The sequence below is a fragment of the Geotrypetes seraphini genome, chromosome 10 (assembly GCF_902459505.1).
Source record: "Geotrypetes seraphini chromosome 10, aGeoSer1.1, whole genome shotgun sequence".
NCBI classification, from domain to species: Eukaryota; Metazoa; Chordata; class Amphibia; order Gymnophiona; family Dermophiidae; genus Geotrypetes; species Geotrypetes seraphini.
This window is the reverse complement of record NC_047093.1, coordinates 52,690,439-52,712,103: the sequence shown is the minus strand read 5'-3', so window position 1 is coordinate 52,712,103 and position 21,665 is coordinate 52,690,439. Positions and strand designations below refer to the sequence as shown.

General features: G+C 41.9%; 1 protein-coding gene across 9 annotated transcripts in view; it reads right to left on the bottom strand.

The window, feature by feature from the left end:
* The window catches only part of FUBP3 (far upstream element binding protein 3), a 137,730-nt gene that overhangs the window by 10,962 nt on the left and 105,103 nt on the right, over positions 1–21,665 (bottom strand). For all 9 annotated transcript variants that reach the window (XM_033961007.1, XM_033961002.1, XM_033961006.1 and 6 more), the window contains 7 exons: positions 20,223–20,321; positions 19,915–20,019; positions 19,638–19,740; positions 17,132–17,232; positions 16,724–16,865; positions 6,829–6,989; positions 1,706–1,779 (listed from right to left, as the gene is read on the bottom strand). In XM_033961007.1, the coding sequence (XP_033816898.1) occupies positions 1,706–1,779; positions 6,829–6,989; positions 16,724–16,865; positions 17,132–17,232; positions 19,638–19,740; positions 19,915–20,019; positions 20,223–20,321 (785 nt within the window). The remainder of the gene's footprint in view (positions 1–1,705; positions 1,780–6,828; positions 6,990–16,723; positions 16,866–17,131; positions 17,233–19,637; positions 19,741–19,914; positions 20,020–20,222; positions 20,322–21,665) is intronic.

Below are 21,665 nucleotides of genomic sequence, written 5' to 3'. Positions count from 1 at the left end.
TAGACTTCCTCCATTTTTGGAAAGACTTCCAAACTTTGAGAAAAGCTCCCATTCTATTTTGGTGAAACGTTGTCAATTTTGATATCAGATATATATAATGCAATTTATCTTTTGCCATGTCTGGAGCGGATGGTTGCTTCCAAGTCCTAGCCAAATGGTTGTAACTATATGTACTACCAGCTTGCACTGCTTTACCCTTAGCCCTGGAGGTCCCACATTAGAAAACAATATTCCATTTGCTTATCAAGATTAACTCCCTCCATTAAAGATAGCACCTGATCCCGATGTCATTGATGCCACCAAATATGTTAGAAAGTTCCTTGTTCATCATAATTACACAGGCATAGTCCAGTGTCCACTTCAAATATTCAGGCTTTTCATACTGAAATATAACACCATTCAAACAGGATCTTATAGCCATTTTCTATCAGGTTTTTAAGAGATGTTGAAAAATCTTGCTCCATATCCCTGCCATATATATCCTGCTCCCGTTCTAATATGTTTTTTAATAGTGGCACCCTCTGTAAGAGTAGTGCTTTGTATGATCTGAAAATACTTCCTCACATACCACTGCCACTGTCCTCCCTCCCTGTGCTACTTCAATCATCATTTCTTCCTTTTTGTAATTCATGATGGAGGGTTTCTAATTTAGGGAAGGCATGGAGGCTGCACTTAGCTCAAGAAATGCTACAGCAGTGTTACCAGCTATAGAAAGGGATCGAGGTTTCCAAATTTCAACTCTTCATGGCTTTGGTAGAGAAACACTCACTGTATAAATCACCAAAAGAATATTTTAGAGTACCATGAGGATGGAGCAGAGGATTTCCTCTAGCATTGACTCATGGTACACGAGAAAAGGCTGCTTATACAGTATGATAAGCTAGGCTTTGTTCTAGCCAGACTACTCTGTTGAAATTTCTCCGCTGGTTCATTACCACCCTGGATAGAAAAGTATAGAAATTGCCAAGCCAACGCCTCCCACTTGCCTATCTAACCTCCCAAACCTTGCCACTGTCTAGACTCCACTGGTGGAACATCCCAAGGTCTTGTTCTCCTCCTCTCTGATTCCCCCAAGTAGTAGTAGTAGTAGTAGTAGTAGTAGTAGTAGTAATCAAGCCCTGAATCAATATATATAGCTACCAAGACTTGTGAGAGACTGCTCTTGTCTCCATGGGCTCTCTGATGCTCAACTACTCCTTGAAGGTTTCTTCAGTCTTCTTGGAGGCACTGATGCAACTGTATCACTGCTGGTAAGAGTTGTAACCACTGCTCTCTGTTAGGTTTTAACCATGACTGTACAGTTTTTTTGGGAATCCTAATGCTGCTGTATTGTCATCCTCTGTCCATCAGTTTGCAATTTCCTTCTCTTTGGCCATCTTAAAGTGTCTTATGACTGAACAAATATGCAAGAGCTTGCCTTTGTTTCTTTTACCTGTTCCTCCTCCTCCCACTTGCCCTTACCACTGTGCTCTAAGCTTCTACAGACATGTTAACTTCTATCATAGTTCTGATGGTCACTTATTCTACAATTTATCCCCTCTGAGCTTCCTCTCATAACCCCCATCCTTGAATTTTACCATATAACAACCCCAAAACTGGCCTACCCTTATAGGCAGAGCTTAGTAAAATGTGGAAATATTTCTAGCCCCCTATTCCTATTCTTGGGGCCAAATAGTAAAATAAAAAAAAAAATCTAAATACTTACTTTTGATGAGGTGTGGCAGTTGCTTGGCTGAATGGACTCTGCCCGAAGCCTCCAGGTCCCCCAAGCCCACTGCCCTGGACACAGAAGAAAAACAATGTGTTATTACCCTAGGCTGAAAAACACAAGGGGGGTCAATAGTCAAAACAATTTAACTGGCATAAACTAGCCAGTTAAATCACCTCTTTGAGGATAACCGGTTAGTGCTGCTGAAAATGACCAGTTAGCACTTAAAGCAAAACCAGCAATTTTGGAAGTGTTCCGGGGTGGATTCAGCACTTAACTGGACAAGGTCACCACATAAATAGGCCTGCATAAAAGTCAGTCCTATCTTTATGCGATGCCCCACAGTTAGTTAAATGCTGAATATTGCACTTAACCAGCTCTAGAAACCCTGAAATTTAATGCTGGAGTCTGGACATGGCTTGACAATTCATTTCTAGGCATAATGCTGGCAGTGGTTAGTAAAACGCTGAGTGTCAACAGCTAAATATCAGACCCAAGGATACCAAGCACAGAGAATATTTATTTATTTTTATTTTGTTTTATTTTTACAAACTGTATACAATATTGTTGTTTCTAATTCTTTTGTCGTCTCAGGGAGTGAGATAGGTGGATAACTGATTTGCAGAAAGCTATGAGTCTAACTCTCTGCATGCTATGGGTTAGAGATGCCCAATTTTGTATTTTGGAATCTTATGCTTTATAGTAGTGGAATGATGGAGGATATTCTGTGGAGTGGGGGGTAAGTCACTGGAAGATTGACAAGAAACTACTGTATGGCTTGCTCAGAGTTGTTCTTTTATGTTTGATCTTGAAACTTAATAAAAATTGTTTAAACAAAATTATTTTATTGTCTGTTAAGTGGCACATTAAGTATGATGATGAATAAACATGAAAGAAACAGAAAGCCTGCATGCTTTTTGCCAGGGATACAGGGTGGAAGATTAGGTTTATACCTTCAATAATCTTCTTTCTGTTAGCCCCTGTAGGATTCCATACGCTAGGTGTTCAAATCCCAACCCACAATCTGGGAGTTGCAGAAATGCACAAACTTTTCTGAGCACATGCTCCACCCCTTAGCCTGAGAGCTAGCAAACACATCCAGTTAAGTCCCAAAGCCAATCAACATACCTGGATAAATCCATGACAAGGGAGTATGAGGGGAGGTTCCCCAGCAAAATAAGTAATTCTTGAATTGGTTTGCTCTGCAAAATATTAACAAGCAATAAACAGGCACAAAGGCTACTCAGAAAATCATTGATAAACAATGTAGAACTAACCTGCTGTGTGCAACAAGCACCCCAAGAAAAGCCTTCGGTAATGCGTTTACTCACAGAAAACGCTCCACAGGATCTGTCAACTGGCTGGAAAGTGTTCAAGCCTGTAAGAAGAATTATCAAGGCAGAAAGCAGCAGGCTATTCCAAACAACTGTATGTACACAGAGAGGGCTGGTGGGTCATATGGAATCCTATAGGGACTAACAGAAAGAAGATTATCAAAGGTATAAATCTAATCTTCTATTCTTTAATGTCCCTTCCGGATGCCATACGCTAGGTGATGTACCAAAGCAATGGTAACATCTAGGGAGGGACAGAGGTGTCTGCCCTCAACACCGAGGTCCCCAAAATGGCAGCAGAACGAGCCACCACATCCACTCGGTAAAAGTATGGAGAGAGGATCCAGTAGCCACCCTGCAAAGTTCATCAGGATGACTCATGTGAGACACCGCCCACAATGCAGCCACACCACCAGATGAATGGGCGTTAAGTGAAATTGGTGGCTGCTTGCTACGGGCGATGGAAGTCACAGAAATGGCCATTTGAATCCATAGAGTAATTGAATCCTTTGCTGCTGGTGACCCCAGCAAGGTGCAGCAGTCAGGACAAACAGACAATCAGACAGCTGGGAAGCATTAGCCCTCTCCAAACAATGGAGCAAGACACTCCTGACAGCCAACTTGAACAAGATCCAATCCTTTCGCTCTGAGAGAAAATTTCCATGTCCAGAATACGTATAAAGGACACTCTGCACAAAAGAGCCAGAAGCTCCAATATATGCCGTGCTGAGACAACAGCGACCAGAAAGACAGCCTTGACTGTCAGATCCAGAAGAGAAGCATCCTTCAATGGTTCAAATGGGGCCTCTTCAAAGCCCTGCAGAACGATGTTAATATTCCATGAAGGGAAAGGAAGTCGCCAAGAGAGGTTGCAAATGAAGTGCCCTTCTCAGAAACCTGGACACAGCTGGAAGAGGAGAAAGCAAACTAGCACCTCTGCGCACTCTTAAACATGAAAGGCCTGCAACCTGAATTTAAGTGAGGCCACTGCTAAACCTGTTTCTAGGCCCTCCTGAAGAAAAACCAGGACCACTGAAATGGGAGCCCTCTCAGGTTCCACAGGATATTTAACACACCACTGTTGGAAAGCCTTCCAGCCTTTGGCATAAGACGCTATAGTAAAGGGTTTCATTGAGCACAAAAGTGTCAAGATAACTATATCTGAAAAGCCATGCATCATCAAAGCTAAGCACTCAAGAGCCATGCCGTAAGACCAAAATGCTGTGTGTTCTCCATGGGCACTTGCCCCTTATCGATGAAGAGGAAGCCAGAGTTTCTCATCCCACTGACATTCACATACCATGGCCGATGAGGCAAGCCTCAAGCTACTAGAAGCCCAGGCCGGGATGCATTGCTATCTGGTGGATGACCTGTTCAACCAGAGGCCAAGGAGGGAACATATACAGAAGCTTGTGAGCTGACCAGGGCTGAATCAAGACATCCAGCCCCAGGCTTCCACACTGTGGTCGTCAACTGAACAAGCGCCTGACCTTTGAGTTCTCTGCTGAAGCCATGAAGTCCATCTGGGGCTGACCACAGCACTGTACGATCAGGTGGAAAGCCTTTTGCGAGAAGGACCAGTATCATGGGTCCTGGAAATGTTGGCTGAGGAAGTCTGCCTGAACAGAGTCGACTCTAGCCACATGGGCCGCTGAGAAAGATAGATGTGCTGCCGCCCAGCGAAACAGCATACAAGCTTTCTGGCCCAAGGGAGCGCTTCGAGTGCCCCCTGATCGAGTCACATACACCATTGCCTTGGCATCGGAGAATACTCGCACCGCTTGTCCTTCCAGAAGGGCTAGCGAGCGAGTAATGCCAGCCGTATTGCCCTGAGCTCTAGCCGAATGATTGACCAATGTTTCTGACGAAGAGTCTATTTCCCAAGAAGCCTGTCCTGGTGGACAGCCTCCCCCTGAAGCCACTAGCTTAAGCTGCTGCGAGCTGGCTCTGTCCAGGGGAGCGGCATCAGAAGGGGTGACGCTGCAGAGACCACTGAGAGAGAAGGGACTCCTGTAAAGGGCACATGCGCACTCTGGCCCAGAGGACTGCCTCAAAGGATGCTGCCATGAACCCCAGAACCTGCAGATAATGCCAGGCCATGGGAGTCGGACAGTCCAAATGACTTCTGATCTGATTCGGAAGTTTCTGTCAGCATGCCTTGTAAGAAACACATGGCCCTGTCTGGCATTGAAGAGAAGGTCCAGATACCCCAGGGACTGGGAGGGCGTCAAGTGGCTTTATCTGAAGTTTACAATCTAATCCACACCTGCAGCAGAGACAGCACCATCTGCACTGCACTTTCGTACTCCTGATGAGATGGAGCTCGGATCAACCAGTTGCTCAAGTAAGGATTTATTTGGTCTCCTGCCGATGGAGAAAAATTGTCATAACCACCAGCACCTTGGTGAAAGTGTGGGATGCCATCGCAAGCCCAAAGGGCAAAGCTGTGAATTGGAAATGCTGTTGCAGAGCATGGAAATGCAGGAACCTACGATGCTCTAGGTAGATTGGAAAATGGAGGCAAGCCTCATTAATATCCAAGGATGTCAGAAACTCTCCTGGAGAGACAGCAGTTATGACTGTGCACACTGTTTCCATGTGGGAATGAGGAATCTGTAAGAAGTGGTTGACTGACTTTAGATCCAGAATGGGTCTCCAGACCTCTGAGCCTTTCTTTGGCGCGAAGAATTATAGTCAAATGATTTTTTATTGAGCCAAAGTAAACAGATAACAGATAGTACAGCTGAATGAAACAGATGCCGATCCGGTGCAAACAATGTACATATTTGACAGATTAGGGAGGCCATCCAAAATGATTTTGCATCAAATCAAGGGGGTTTTGAGGCAGAAATAAAAGTTAGAAAAAAGATCATTTTTTAAATGCAAGAAGACCGCCGTCACAAATTTGCGCCAAAAATAAACAAAAAATGAAAATAAAAAATAGCGATTTGGGGTCTAAGGAGGTAGGGGACCTGAACCCTATCCTCAGAAACTGTGAAAAACAGTTTTAAACAACTTAAATAATCCACCTCCGAAGTTCCCATAGAACATAATGGAGGGACTCTCACAATTTCTGCAGTACCAGCCTGTCAGCACTTTTCACAGTGTCAGAATGGAGGGAAGGATATTTCTTCCTCAGAAACTGCTCCAAATGACTAGACTTGAAGATCTTTGGACTGTCAGTCAGCCAGACACTGAATGTGACCTATGCCCCCACAGATCCTCACCACGCGGTCGGCAGTGGAAAAAGCAGCCTGCTGCTTGAAACCTGGGGGTTTCGTTCCAGATGCACAGAGCCTGCGCTTGAAACCCATGACAAAGTCAGCGGGCAAATGAACTCCCAGGGGAAGGAACCCCGAGTTAAAGAAAGGTGGCACACAGCAGACTGGCTCCACAGATCCACCAGAGTTCTCTGTGAAGCAGCAGTCCGGCACCGTGGAACTGCGTCCTTTCCTTCGACAGGGTACCACCAGAAGGGGTATCAAGGTACTGAAGCCACCGAACTGAATGAACTTTCAATGAAAAAAATAGGAAATAGAAGCAGAGCAACTGCAAAAAACTTCTGCACGGATTGCTTGCAGAAATTGTAACTGGTTATGTTTGCTAGCTCTCAGGCTAAGGGGATGGAGCATGTGCTCAGAAAAGTTTGTGGATTTCTGCAACTCCCGGATTACGGGTTGGGTTTGAACACCTAGTGTATGGAATCAGAAAGGGATGTAACAGAACTGTTATTCTAGTCATTCAGTATGCACAGGCCTCCTCCTCCTCAGAGTATGCCACACGCACCCCTACTTTCTCATCGATGAGATGTCTTGCAAGTTCGATCTGCTGCAATAGACCTCGGATGGTGAACACTCGTAAACTAGGATCTGTGCTGGGAGGAGGATTCCTCTGTAGCTCCACATGGGCTCCAGATTGCTGGTTAATGCTTTTGATATTTTCTCCACCTGTGAGAGGATTTTAGGATAAGCAAAATTAGAATTGAGGTACATGCATCAGAATCGGACAATGAAATTTTGTATGGCATTTATGATTGTGTATTTATTTAAAGTATTTCTTTTTTTTTTTTTTTTATAATTCTTTATTCATTTTCAAATTTGACAAGTGCACAAAATAATATAATTCAACAAGTTATTACACAATAGCACTTTGATATCTACTACATAAAAATCTAATGATACATTTAACCCCCCCCTACCTCCCAACCTTCATCTATATTTTCAATCAGAATATTAAAATATTTCTAACCTGCTCTATCCACAGTTTTAGGAAGATAACAAATGTATAGCTACTTCTAAGACAATACTGTATATACAAAAATAATAATAATCACAAACAATAAAAAACAAGTTCAACTACAAAAATCAGATAGTCTCCATCACTAATCTTTTAGAATGCCAAATTAAATGGGAAAGCGTGTTTTCTAAATTGCAAAATTGAAAATGTTTTCTGCAATTCCAATGGAAGAGTTCTAAAAACATGCACCTCCTATTCACACCGTTGTGCCCTGCCTAGATTTGTAGATCACAGGATATACATTTTTAAATTAAATAAATTTTTAAAAATGAAGACAGGAAGGGCTAAATAATGAAATGAAATGGCTGCTTGCTGGAGTCTCCAACAAGTTGATGGAAAGCATTCTGTAGCAAGGGGAACCTGGACAGCCAGAGACAAACCTCTGAAAGCAGGGTATTTTAAAAAATATTTTCCTGTGCTGGAAATAGTTTCCTTTTCTTATGATAGAAATCAAAGGATGTTAACAGTTAAGGACAAGAAAAGCTAAGCAGATACACAACCACATGATATGTAGCCCTTGGGATGGAAGGATTTGCAGGGCTAAGATGGATTCCAAGGCAAGAGACAGCATTATTGCATTTTACTTATATGATGTAAACCACTTTGGGTCCTATTGGTATATAAGTCTATGAAGAGAAAGGAAGACCACAAAATCCAGTTACATGATTCCACCTTCTTAGCCCCATCTCCCCTATTGCACAAAGAACCTGCAAGGTGTACAGAGAACTGCACTTTTGCTAATCCTGCCTCCTTTCCTAGACTAATGACACTAACAAGCCGTGTGTGCATGAGCACACAAGAGCATCCTGAATAGGTGCAGTGAAGGACTAAAGAAAATTAAGTTGATACTTTTTGGTAGGCGGGTCTGATTCGCTTCATGAAATTAGCTTCACAAAGGCTCTGGCCAGAGTTACAAAGGCAGCCTCTGTAAGGAGAACTCCACAACAGTGACAAGCAAGTGGCACTCAACCATAGAAAAATCAGCAAAAAGAGGGAGGGAGGGAGGGAGGTAAGGAGAAGGAGGAGTAGCTATTTAGTCTTGGTGATGAAAGGGGATCTTTATGGCCTAACCCTGGCCAACCTAGAATAAACCCCCAGCTGAGCATCTAGATCAGGAACACTACCACCAACATACATTAAATCAGCTATGGTGTATTAGAGAACAGCCTCCCTTCCACTGTTGCATGCACTCATTTGGACTGGAAGCAAAAAAAAAAAAAATTTTTTCACATGTAACTAGCGACATCTGTAAAGAAAATACAGGATCCCTCATCATGCCATGTCCAGGGAGTACAAGCAACATAGGAAGGGGGGAGTGGTAATAACCTCAGCCAGATCTTGGGAAGGTGGTGAGGCAAGTCAATAATGGTATTAAAAAATCCAACACAGGATTCTTATCAGTAAATACAAAACAACTATGGTCTGTGGTAATGTACCAGGAGGTAACAAGAGACAAAGCAGAGATGGCCAGAATGTGGATAAGAGAATGGTCAAGAATTCCTCAATGTTGGTTAAGGAGAAAGTAGGTTTTAACTACTAATTTTCCTTTGAGACTACCAGACCAGTCCAGAACCTGTGGATTATGCTCATTCATTAACAGATGAAGACAGAGAAAAACCAAGTTGTGAGCTCTGCCCTATAAGGATGGTATACAGCCTGAGATCTTCAGTATTTCAATAAGAAAACAATGGTACTGCATGTTAGTCTTCCAGTCTGATTTCTATCTCCCCTCCATAATACTATTTATTTTGATGAATGCCAAGGAATATATGAAAACAAAGAATACTCACTTCTCTAAAATGAAACTCATACTACTTAAAAACAGAAAAGCAGGAATAAAGCAGCAAATAGCATCTTGTGAAGACAACATAACCTGAAAGGTCCTCCCTAGAGCAATCCAGAACTTGTGGGAGGTAGGAAAGCCATCCTTAGTGTGGGGGATTCTGTGACCCCTACCTGAAGAACTTGTATTGCAAATTCAGCCTTCTTATCTCACAGCTCCATGAAGATTATAGTGATCTACGAATGAATGCGGGAAGGACCATGTTGCTGCCTTGCAAATGAGAACAGGAGATATCACATGGACCACCAACCATGAAGCCTTCAGAATACAAATCAATGAAATGGCTGCCTTGAGCCAACATGCAATAACCAACATGCATGTGACCTCCTCCTGCTTCCATCAAAAGAGACAATAAGCAGTCCAAGTTTCTAAAATTACTTCTTATTTTGAAATAGCACTTGAGAGGCTGAAACACCAGCCTCCATAAAAAACAAGAAAGGGCTTGTTAACGCTGACATTCTCCAAGCTGAAGACATGGCCCAAAAACATATTGCTTGCAGCATTAAATTATCAAGTGTTTTTTTCAAGAGCTCAAAAAGTGGCAAGTCCAAAGTTTAAACTCCAAGTGGAATCAGAGAGATAGCATTTGTTTCAAGAAATGAACATTAACAAGAACAACCAAAGGGGTCCTCACTAACCAACTCTGAAAAGAAGCTAGAGGTACAACTTAAATCATCAAGGCAACAGCAGCCAATCTCTTTTGATAACTTCCTGAAGGATCTCCAGAATGTAATGAATGTTTCAAAAGAAGCCTCCACCTTATCAGCACACTCAATCAACTTCTTGCCAGAAGCAGTGTAAGAGTCACTTTTGCAGGTGCACTAGTTTAAGTGCAAGCACCTCAAGAGCAAAGCTAAAGAATAAAACCGAGGTAGGTCCTAGATATCTAGGGAATTCCAGATGAGAAGGCCCTTTAACTTGAGAGAGCCAAAACACTTGATTAATTTTGAGGTGCAGCAACTCTGCCAATCAAGGACTCTTTGGCCATTCTAGAGCCACCAGAACCAATGTATTGGGATAAGCCACTCAACTTCAGCCAAGTTTGGACCAGCAGGTCCATACCTTCAAATCCTCGTTCTCTCTGAAGACCAAATGGCATTGGCTTTTGTTACCATTAATGCACGTATTATTACGCATGTGTCACGGTTTGAGCACATTACATCCATTTTGAAGGATTTGCATTGGTTGCCCATTAGTGCATGGATTGAATTTAAGATTCTTTGTTTAATTTTCAAGGTGCTGCACGAAGATGGTCCAATATAAGTGTGCTCTTTGCTGCACTTTTATCGGCCAACACAGAATCTACGATCAATGGACAAACTTTTAGGGATGTGCCTCCTTTAAGAGTAGTGAGATGGTCTGGTTATCGTAATACAATGTTATCAGTACAGAAACCTATCTGTTGGAATAAGTTACCATTATATCTAAGGCAAGCTTCTACTGTATTACAGTTCAGGAAAGGGCTAAAAACTGTACTGTTCTCACGTACCTTTGCAAACTGAAGCAATGTATGCTTACTTGTTAATTAGTTTTCAGTAAATTTGATGTTTAGGTTTATCTCCATAATGTAGTTAAGCTGCATTGTTATTGGCCCTGGTCTATGTTATTTTATTTGGTGAACTGTAATGTGTATGTTGCTGTCCTTTTATTATGTATGTTTTGCTGTAATCTGCATAGAATTGTTGGATATGCGGACTATAAATTTTTAAATTTAAAAAAAAAATATTTAACAGGAGAACCCTCATCTGTTATGGATAACTCCTCTCTACCAGGAGTGTTTGTTGAGGAATTTGAAGAAGATATGATACAAGCCAATGGCACAATGGCATAACATGCTCACTTTCTGGGCCATTGCTGCATTCCCTGTGCTTCCTTGACCACAGCTACACACTTCTGCCATTTCCATGTTGGAAAACACTCTCACTGGCCCTTCTTATGAAAAGAGTGCCGAAAGACAGTCAGATATCTGCCCTTAGCTCTAAAAGGTTGACAGACCTAGATGCTTTGGCCAGAGTCTTCTTTCTCTGAGGCACCTGTATTCCGGCCATGAGCCAGGTATCCAAAAAAGAAGCATCGTCACAACTACCAAATTGAGAGGTTAGAGACTCAATCCTCTGAGCCAGCTGAATGAGAGAAGCCATTATTTTGAACTATTCTTAACCTACAACTTCTACAGCTCTGGAACCAAGCTGAGTAGAAAGCTTTGTAGAGGGTGTACTCTCAGTCAGGCTCAAGGGGCCAGAACTATGGTCACAGCCACTGACTTGAATAGGTGCATACACACTGAAACCTGGGGGGCTGTCTTGCCTGGAATGGCCAAACCTAGTTAAGGAACTTTTCCAATGTCTCCTGCAGAAGGAACCTACCTTTCTCTTATGACAAACTTTGCTCCCAAATATCAGATTGCTCCTGCCCGAGCAATGAAGCAAGTCATCCTAAAAGGGGTGCATCCTATTTCCCTTGCAACAAAGAAAAGCTGCAAATCCACCATCACTTTAGATAACTTCTTAGGGATCTTTGCAAGACTAAAAGACATTGTCAGAAACTGAAGAGTTGGCCTAGAATTGCAAATTTGAGAAATCTTTGATGCAGAGGTCAAATCAGAATATACAGATAAGCCTCCTTAAGGTTTAAGTCCATTAAGTATTCACTGGCTGTACTGCTGCAGTCACCAACCACAAAGTTTTCATTCTAAACTGAACAACTTAGTACATAACTCATCCACCTGAAGACCAGAATAAGATGAAGCAGACTTCCTTTTTTTTTTCTTTTTGTGACTCTGCATTTTGCTTTGATCATAGAACCCCCGCCCCCCCCCCCCCCCCCCACTTCAAAAATATAGTAAAATAGCTTGAACCACTGAAACTTCTGCAGGGGTACAACAGAGAGACACTATGGAATTGGCAAGGGGAGGAAGAAAAACTCCCAATTATAAACATGCTTAATTATATATAAAACCACGTGTCAGATGTGATTAGGGCCATTCCTTGCAAACATAGTAGCCAATCACTTTTTTTTCCCCCAGCATCATGAAAGGTATTTGAGCATGAGGGATATGGGGAATGCTGAAAGGATCTAACAAGCCCTGGCCTATATTGCATGGCATTCTGAAACCTAGTCCTTCTGGCAGTCAGATGCAAGACTGGTCTTCTCTCCAGAATGCCCCTGTGGTTTCTGTTCTTCCAAGTATTTCACCATCTTTGAGGTCGTAGCAAAAATCACTTCTCCCTGGGAAGGTAAGCTGCTGAATCAGTCCTGGAAGTTGTATTAGCAGATGAATTCTGGAGTCACAAGCGATGCCTGTTAGAGACAGGAACTGTAGTGTTCCTCGCTGATATCCCAGTTAATCATACAAGGCATTCACTATATAAGCTAAGCTCACTTCCAGCTAGACTGCCACTACAAGAACTTTGCCCGCCTGCTCTGTGCTAAGCTTAGGCCCTGCCAGGCACAATAGACAAGAACTGGAGACACAGGCACTACATATCACTGCTTAAAGTCTCAGAGCTGAAACTCAATCTCAGACCTCATTTACTGCACAATTACCTTTCACACAAACAAATGGTGCTCTTAGTGACTGCTGTGTAGTTCTGTACCCTTAATCTTCTATCTCCTTAGAAAGCAAAGAATAAAGTTTACCTACAGGCTTACTGACCTAAGCCTCTCTATGAAGTGCTCCACTCTGCCAAGATATATGTGATGTTCTGGAAGGGCCTTAGAGATTTTCTAATAACTTCTCATGATAGTAATCTCTACTGAAGAAACCTCTTGGGCTGGAGTGCCCCAAATCTTCTGATATTCTAAAGTTCACATAAAAATTGGAGAAGTACAACAGTGGGCACATCTCCTAAAGAGAACCTGCCTTCCTCCAACAGGTCCTTAACAGAAATGTCCTTAGAAAAAAAGCAGACTCTCCATGGCCCAAATGTACCCTCAAGATCACTATCTGGTGCCATAAGTGTGGCTGTTTCTGTATGCCAGCTTGAGCCACAGATCTGGGAAATAAAGAACCAGGAACCTCCTGCACCCCCTGAGAGCTCTGTAGGGCCATCAGCACCAGAACTTTACTTGGGCCTGAAATGTCTTCCACGGGGTTCTCTCTCGATTGCCAGGCTGCTGCAGCCTGATCTAACATTGCACTGAGAGAAATTAACTCCTCAACCTTGCTGGGATGCCTCCTGCAGGGCTCCCGATGTGACTAGCACCCTGATGTGGCCTGACTTGAATGACTGAAAAAACAGCTCCCACTGTGATCAGCATGCTGCTGTGGCCCGGACTGGAAAAATCTCAGCACTGCTGAAATGCCTCCTGTAGGGTTCTCTTCCCCAATCCCTATCTGCATAGTGCTGCAGGCTGACTGTACTATCACCACACTGATCGAATTAGTGCTGATGGCTGCACAACAGAAGCAATACTTTCAGTGTTCTAGTGGAGTCCCTTAAAACACTGTCATGGGAAGGAACAGCACCTGCAATAAAATTTGAGCTCCATGCTGCTCCTGTTGCCAGTAACCATTATGGCATGCCTGGCTGGGTTGCTTAAGCTCTCTTGAGCCATGGTTCACCTTATTCCCTCCAGCAGCCAAATAACAGCTTACTTGTAGCCAGGTCTTACTTTACAGAATCTAACAGTGAGCAAATGTCCTCAAAAATAAGACAGCCAGAGCAGAAATGGGAAAGTAGGAGGGGGGGAAGAGGGACTGCTCCGAGAATCCCCTAATTGGAACCATGGATTTCTGGAGGCTCCTCTGCTCAACTGACTCTCAGCTCTCCAGCTGGGCCAGAAGCTTTCTTATTTGACCAGTTAAAGAGCTGCATGGATGGTGATCATCTGCCACAGGCCCCTCTACTCAACTGGCTCTCAGCTCTTCAGCTGGGCCAGAAGCTTTCTTATTTGACCAGTTAAAGAGCTGCATGGATAGTGATCATCTGCCACAGACAGAGAAATACAGAAGACCTTAGGCTGCAGTGTCCTTATAGGGCAGAGTTCACATCCCTGTCTTCTGTTTTATCTGCTGGTGGACGAGCATAACCAATAGGTTCTAGCCTCTCTGATGAGAATGCTAAGGAAATTTTTATCCATCTTCAGGAGAGCGGAAGAGTGTGGGTAGTGGTTAAAGCTACAGCCTCAGCACCCTGAGGTTGTGGGTTCAAACCCACACTGCTCCAAGTGACCTGGGCAAGTCACTTAATCCCCCCATTGCCCCAAGTACATTAGATAGATTGTGAGCCTGCCAAGACAGACAGGGAAAAAGCTCGAGTACCTAAAAAAAATGCACGTAAACCATTCAGAACTCCCTTGGGAAAACAGTATAGAAAATGGAATAAATAAATTCAATATAATCAAAAACAGTTCCTTGCTTATAGGAATTCTTGACCATTCTCTTGTATCTACCTCCTGCCAGTCTCTGTTTGTCTCTTGGCATTTCTGATCTGCAGAGGTTGGTTCTTCTAGTTTGTACCAAAACGTAAACCAGCTAGGTAAGATGGGCTTTAAAATATTTATCTGTTGTTTTGCTCTATGTTTGTATGTACATTAAAGACTAGCTAACCTGGAAGCCCCAACCCTGACATTTCCTATGAGTGGCCCAATGCAAAGGAAGCCTGAATCCACCTTCGAATTGCAAGATCCCAAATTATGGAATGATTTACCACTCTGTCTGTCCTCTTATTACCATTTCAGGAAAATGCTAAAAACATCTCTCTTCTCCTTGTAACCCTCAAAAACAAAATTCTTCTACTCTTTTATAACCTAAGAATCTTACTGTAACTGCTCAGAAAGAGCTAGGAATCTTATTTTAAGTTGCAATAAATCCTTGTCAAAATTTTGTGGGGGTATAAGAAATTGTATAGTATGGACTCTGCTTCAGAAAGCTAACCATTATATGCACAGCAATAGTAGAAATGTTTAGCAACAGGTCTTCCATTAAACTAAGAGAATGCTGAAAGTACACACTTAAGTGTCACTAGGACATTTTATCCCGCTCAAGTATCATTTTGCTAATGAAACAATGAGCCAATCAAAGTTATACAACTTTTCTAGTCCAAACTGAAAAGTCTGAATGACAACACCAAGCTGCTCACAGAAGGCAGATTAATCTCCAATCACCAATAATTTGGACAGCTCAAAAGACCAAGTCTGCCATTATTAAAGCTTTCTTTCCCCAATTCAGCATGTATCCCACTTTCCGTCAATATGCAAATCAAGGGATCCTCATGGAATGACACAATTGGCTTCCCTGCGCAGAGCCTAAAGGAGTTCATGTAAGTTCATCTAGCACCCAATGAGGTCACTTGTTTGGCACATGGTGGCTGTCTATAGACTTATTCAATAGTATCTGCACCCCCCACTCCATTCTTTAGCCTGATGGGGGGCTGAAGCAATGCAACATTGGACCCCCCTAGCTGGATTTGACATCGTAAAGTAATTAATCACAGCCACTAAAAGGCTGAGCTGACAAGAGCTGGGCTGGCCACACCATCTATCTATATTGCTGTATTTATTATGGAAATCTAGCAGGGGGCCCAGTAAAGCAAAGCTGAGTTCCACAAACACAATATGCCTCTTGACATTTTGATGCCCCCCACCAACCAGACTTCAAGAGAGACAGATAAAAAGCCCTTTCCGGCCCACCTCCAATATTTGCCCTGCCAAAATAAATAAGACTTCATTTAAATCTAATTGCACAAGGAAAAGTCTTCTTATGTTTTCCTTTTGTTTCTGAGACTGAGCCTTGAGGTGACTAAGCAGCTACCATTCAAGGCTTGGCTCACTCTCTTGACTCTGCAGAACTTAGACACAGTGCCACAAGCAGGATCGTGGAATCAGAACTGGAGGCAATTTTGGGTGGAGTCAGAGTTGGTAAAAATGTACCAACTCTAGCTTCAAAATAAAAAAATTATAATATATGGTAAATTTATTATTTTATATTTTTATGTAACATTTTCCTGGACTTTGGATCCAAAATCAAAAATTTAGTCTATCAGTTGGAGTCAGAGTTAAAGGTTTGGTGAATTGACTCCACAGTCCTGGCTGCAAGGACTACTTTCCAGGCTGGGCAATTTTAGGGAGCAAAACTTTATTCAAATACATCTCTTTGTTTATCAACTGATCTCTCTTGCCTCATTCACAATTCCTACTGTTAAACGCTGTACAAAGTCTTTTGTTAGTCGCATTGAATCCCTGTTGAAAATCTGCGGGGTATAAGATTTGTATAGCATTAGTATTAAAAGGGAAGAGAATTGCAAGCAGAGATAACAAATTCTTTGACATTTCTTGCCTGCTACTGAAGTACCAGCACAACTGGAGTGCCTGCACCAAGCTGCAGGTTTGCCCATTGAAGACCTTTTCCAGCTACCTGACAATGCTTAATTTGATTTCATTTCTTTATGTATGGGCTTGAATTCCCTTTGTGATTTGTAGAAATGTGTTAAAAAAAAAAAAATAGAAAAAGGCAGTCCAGGAGCATTTGGTAATTGCTAAGAGCTTTAAGAGGGTTGGGGGGGGGGGGAAGACATGTCTCCAGAAGCTGCAGGCTCTTACCTTTGCCTATAACAAGTCCGCACTTGTCTGCTGGTACTGAATAGGTGATTTCTTGCATTCCACCTGTTGTTCCAATGTTCCAGTCTCCACGACTGCGACCTCGACCACGAGTCATGGCAAGACTTCCAAATCCATCACGTTCCTGCAGGGAGGAGAGAGGAGACAGTTAAAAGATAACAGTTCCCCAGTTCCAAGGAGCATGAGTTTTCATGGTGAAGTGGCTTAAAATCACACAAAGTCAGCTATTAAAAATGAAGCCTGGAAAAGGTAGATATAGTATAAACAAAGAATGAACTGACAGTGCTGTTTTGTGATCACTCAGCTGAGGGTGGTGAAGAGACTCATTTTTACATATTTTGTACACATTTTTTGGGCCTAGATTTTGCTAGGATTTCCAGGTGTCCCTACCTGTGCTGTCAGAATGAGTTCATTAATCACATGGGCCGCATGTTGACACCGTTCTGGGAGCCCCATGACTTGTGCCACACGCTCAGGACTAATGCCATCATCTGTGAAAGGAAAAGCAGAAAAATAACTATCCAGAGAAACTATGCAAGTCCTACCCATAACAGTGGAAGGAGAGAAGTGAAGATGTTCTGCAGCCTGGGGAACAACATGTGATTGTGGGAGGGGAGAATACTTTTTTTATTTGTAATTTCTATACAAGTCAACAATTGGATTTTACTATTACAATTTTATGGAGGTAGTTTTATAAAGGGTTTGCCATACATACGCTGGTTTTACATGCTGAAAAAGCCTTTTAAAATACAGTAAAAGACAATGGAAAAAATACCACAGATGCTCATGAACATATATGAATACACGCCTACAAAACTGCAAATACTTGTGTATGCATCATTCTCAGGTATCCCCAGACAGTCTGGGTCAAGCAAAGGCAGAGTTGCAATCCATGCATGTATTTTATAAAATACATGGGTATATATGTGTAGAATAAATGCAAACATTTTCACCAACTTTTTGAGCCGATGTGTAAATGCTGACACGCACAGTTAATTACACTATTGTAATTGGCTCTGGGACTCTATTTTATGAAGACAAACAGGGTTTTTAGGACTTCTCACACAGACATCTTGTAATCAAATTACATGGGCTGTGGTTAAATTAAGAGTTGTGTTCCTCTACATCAGTGTTCACCAATCTTTTGTATGACTGCTGAAAGCATGTCACCCCCCCCCCCCCACTCAATCGCCACAGGAAATGGTATCCTATATACCCCCATTTGAGAAGCTCTGCTCTGCATATTTTGAAATAAACTTTATACATAAAAAGTGCTGAGAAAAGCCAAACCTGGTTTAACAACCAGGTTTTCTCAGTTGAACTACGCATGATTTGCCTTGTTGAGATACACCTCTTTGTGCTTCCACTTCGAATCACTCGTCGCCAACAGTAAGTTCTTTTCAACTTGGTTTTTCTACCAGCATCATGTTAATCATATCTCTTGCTTTTCATGCTCCAGTTTTTATATCTGACCCGTGTGCAGATTTTAGTCTACAATGTTGCTGAATTTGTATGTACAGTAGATGCACAGTTCTTTAAGGTTTTAAGATATTAGATTGTGGATCTCATAATCCAAACCGGCGAAGTGCCTTGCTATTTATTTTTGATGACGTGTCAAACTTGTTATGAGCACTCACAACACATAATTTTCCCATGTTGCATAAAGCTTTATTAATCAACAGGTGTGTGTCTAAGCTTTTCCTCTGTGATTTCATGCTGGCAGTAGGGGATTACAGTATACAATGTAAGTTGTTACTAGTTCTGTTTGCTTTTCCTCATAAACATATATATCTTTCCAGATAGTTGCATTTGTTAGAATTTATTTCTGCATAAGAGTGGCACAGTGGAGATATACTATGTTTTTTTCTTTGCCTTCACCTCTCTATAATCTCACTTACATTCAAAATTATTTTCTGATCTGATGTCTTTCTTTTTTTTAGCTTTAAATAGAAATATCTAATTATATTTTTCAAATTAGCATATAGATACCATTATTCCAAGTCGGCACTTTATCTACTATTATCAAGGTCTTTTATTTTGGTCACTTTTACAATCAGTTTATTGTAATTATCATAACGGATTTCACCTTTGTGGGCACTCTCAAACAGTAATGCACTCCTCCCTCAATATTCACGGGGGTCAGGGGGCAGAGCCGGCCTGCGAATATTGAAAATTCACGAATAACTTCTAGGCCAGCTCTGACCTTCCTGCCTTCCCCCCGGCATCCCGGACCTTACCTGGTGGTCTAGCGGTCTTTCAGGGCAGAAGCAATCTTCCTAAGCTCCTGCCTTGTACAAATCGCTCATACAAAATGGCTGCCGTGAGTTCCTGTAGACTCTCAAGACTTTGACAAGAACTCATGGCAGCCATTTTGTATGAGTAATCTGCATGGGGCAGGAGCGTAGGAAGATTGCTCCTGCCCTGAAAGACCACTAGACCACTAGGTAAGGTCCGGGAGGCGGGAGGGAGGTGGGGATGATTCTGGTTTTAGGACATCAAGAATAATTGAAATCACGAGTCCTAAAACCGCGAATCGGGAGAGGGAAGTATATACAATAGTTATTCACTTCATTCTAATACACCATGCGATGGATGGGTTCACAAACTATTTCCCTTGTGTTAACTTGCTTGCACTGTACAACCTCTGCTTGTTTCTTGTTTCTCAAGAGCTGCTGATGAAGGTAGTATTTGCCAAAACACTGATTGTATTGAGTCCTACTGTATACCACTGCATATTGTAACTTGCCACCTCATTTTTAATAAACATACTCCTATTTATCCTTAGTGGCTTCTTCCACTCTTATTTGCATGTTTTTTCTTCTGGTTGCTTTTATCTCTTTGTTGTTTTGTGAAATAAAATTTATACATAAAAATAAATAACAGAGAAAAGCCAAACCTGGTTTGAACTGAATCCTCACACAAGCGTCATTCTGAATCTTTTTAATCATTTCTCCGTTTCTTCCTATTACAATGCCAACTGCAAACCTGGGCACAGATACCTTGAGGGGAAAAGCAGGATGATGTCAAGAGTGGAATATGCACAAAGAAGGACAGAGCAGATAAAAATGGCAAAGCAAGAGGCTAAGGTAAAGTGCAGAAAATGGCCATGATACTTAATTATCTACTTCAAGCAACAAGCCAGTCCTCTCATTAGAAGCAGCCATGTACTGTACCTCTATACTCCCTCCGCCCATCCTGGAGCCAAAGTCGCTGCGCATACCCCGGAAATCAACCTGGTCCTTCTCTCTGATAATCTCTAGCACCAGCTCTCTTGCTTGCTGAAAGAAAACAATAATGCCAAGTGTCATTAACCCTTTCATGCCCATAAATGCCTAACTTATTTGAGTTGCTATATGGCAACAAGAGACACGAAAGGATTAAAAGCATGAAAAAGTGTCTCTGTGTCAGCACTGCAGGGTCATTCCTTCTCCTTGTGGCAAACCGATACAAACAGCCGGTGGATTCCTGCGACACTGCATACCTGTACTTTAAAAGGATCGCCTGTGATACGCAGAGGTTTGTCTGCTCCTGTTGGTAATGGACCATCTTGAATCATTATCATTTTCACACCCGTCCTCTCCTGCCAAAAACATATAGCATTACAAAACAGAAAAAAGGAACAAGATAAGCCTAAAGGTCAAAGCTCAAATGCAGCCAATGTTTGTATCACATTACTATTAAAAGGATTCAACAAATATTGATGTTGGTGCTTAATGACACCTAAAAATTGAGCCTTAGCATTCAAGATTTTGTGTTCTTGCGTTGACTGCTCAGTCAAGGAAGAAAGCAGCGCTATTGGACCTCTGTACATATGATTCTCATTAGGTTTAAGCGGAATGGTACAGGAACTCTGGGGCTAATCTTGCAGAGCTGACACTTCAAGACTAGCATGAGTTCTTACACTATAAGGCTCAAACCTAATGAGCGTCCTGCCTGGAAAGGTCCAGAAGTGCTCCTTTCTTCAGTACCATATGAAGAAAAAATTGTTCCAGTTTGATATTAATCTCCAAAAGTCATCAGGAGAGGGTTAGATACTCGATCCTCAGAGGGTGAAATTACCCACAGGTTCAAGTGAGCAACACTCACCGAACCCCGATCTTCACTGGATCAAAACCGTATCTATTTTTATTTTTAACCTTTATATACTTTTTAAATGATTTTTCTTTTTTATCCATCAATTGTTAATTTAAATAATTTCACTTAACTTGCTAGTTTATACAGGGGAGCGCCTCCACCAACATGTCCATGTTTCACACGCTTTCCTCAGGGTCGAGGCTCCCTATTGTTTCTGCAAAACATTTGAATATCAAACATTACTCCTAAAATTATGATATTCTTTGAAAACCCTAGTATATTAATATAATATAACATTCTTACAATGGCCAATCAAGACCTATACGTGTTTAATTCAACTTACTCATGCACATAGTAGAAATCGCTCCATTCGAAAAGATATCATGCTGAACGAGAGCGTCTGTCGTCAGATCCGGTATTTAAACCCTATGGTAATGATCTCAATAAGAGATGCGTCATATTTTCCTTTTACCGGAAGAAATTCAAAGTGATATAGAATATTACAAAAAACATTGAAGGGGTCAGACTAGCGACATCCAATCGATTTCTTTCTTCATTCAATCCATGGGGAGATAAAGAATTTAAAATAAAAATCCATTTTTGTTCTTTGATGTTGAGAGCTTTTTTATAATTCCCACCCTCCTTCCCTATTTTTACAGAATCAATGATGCGCCATTTTATGTCATACCAGGAATGTTGTTTTTTTATCCAATGATTTACAATAGGTGCAATGTCAGTTTCTGTATGGACTCTAGATTTATGTTCGTTCAGCCGTATTTTAATCGATCGCTGAGTTCTTCCAACATAAATCTGATCACACGGACACTGGATGATGTAGACAACATTGGTA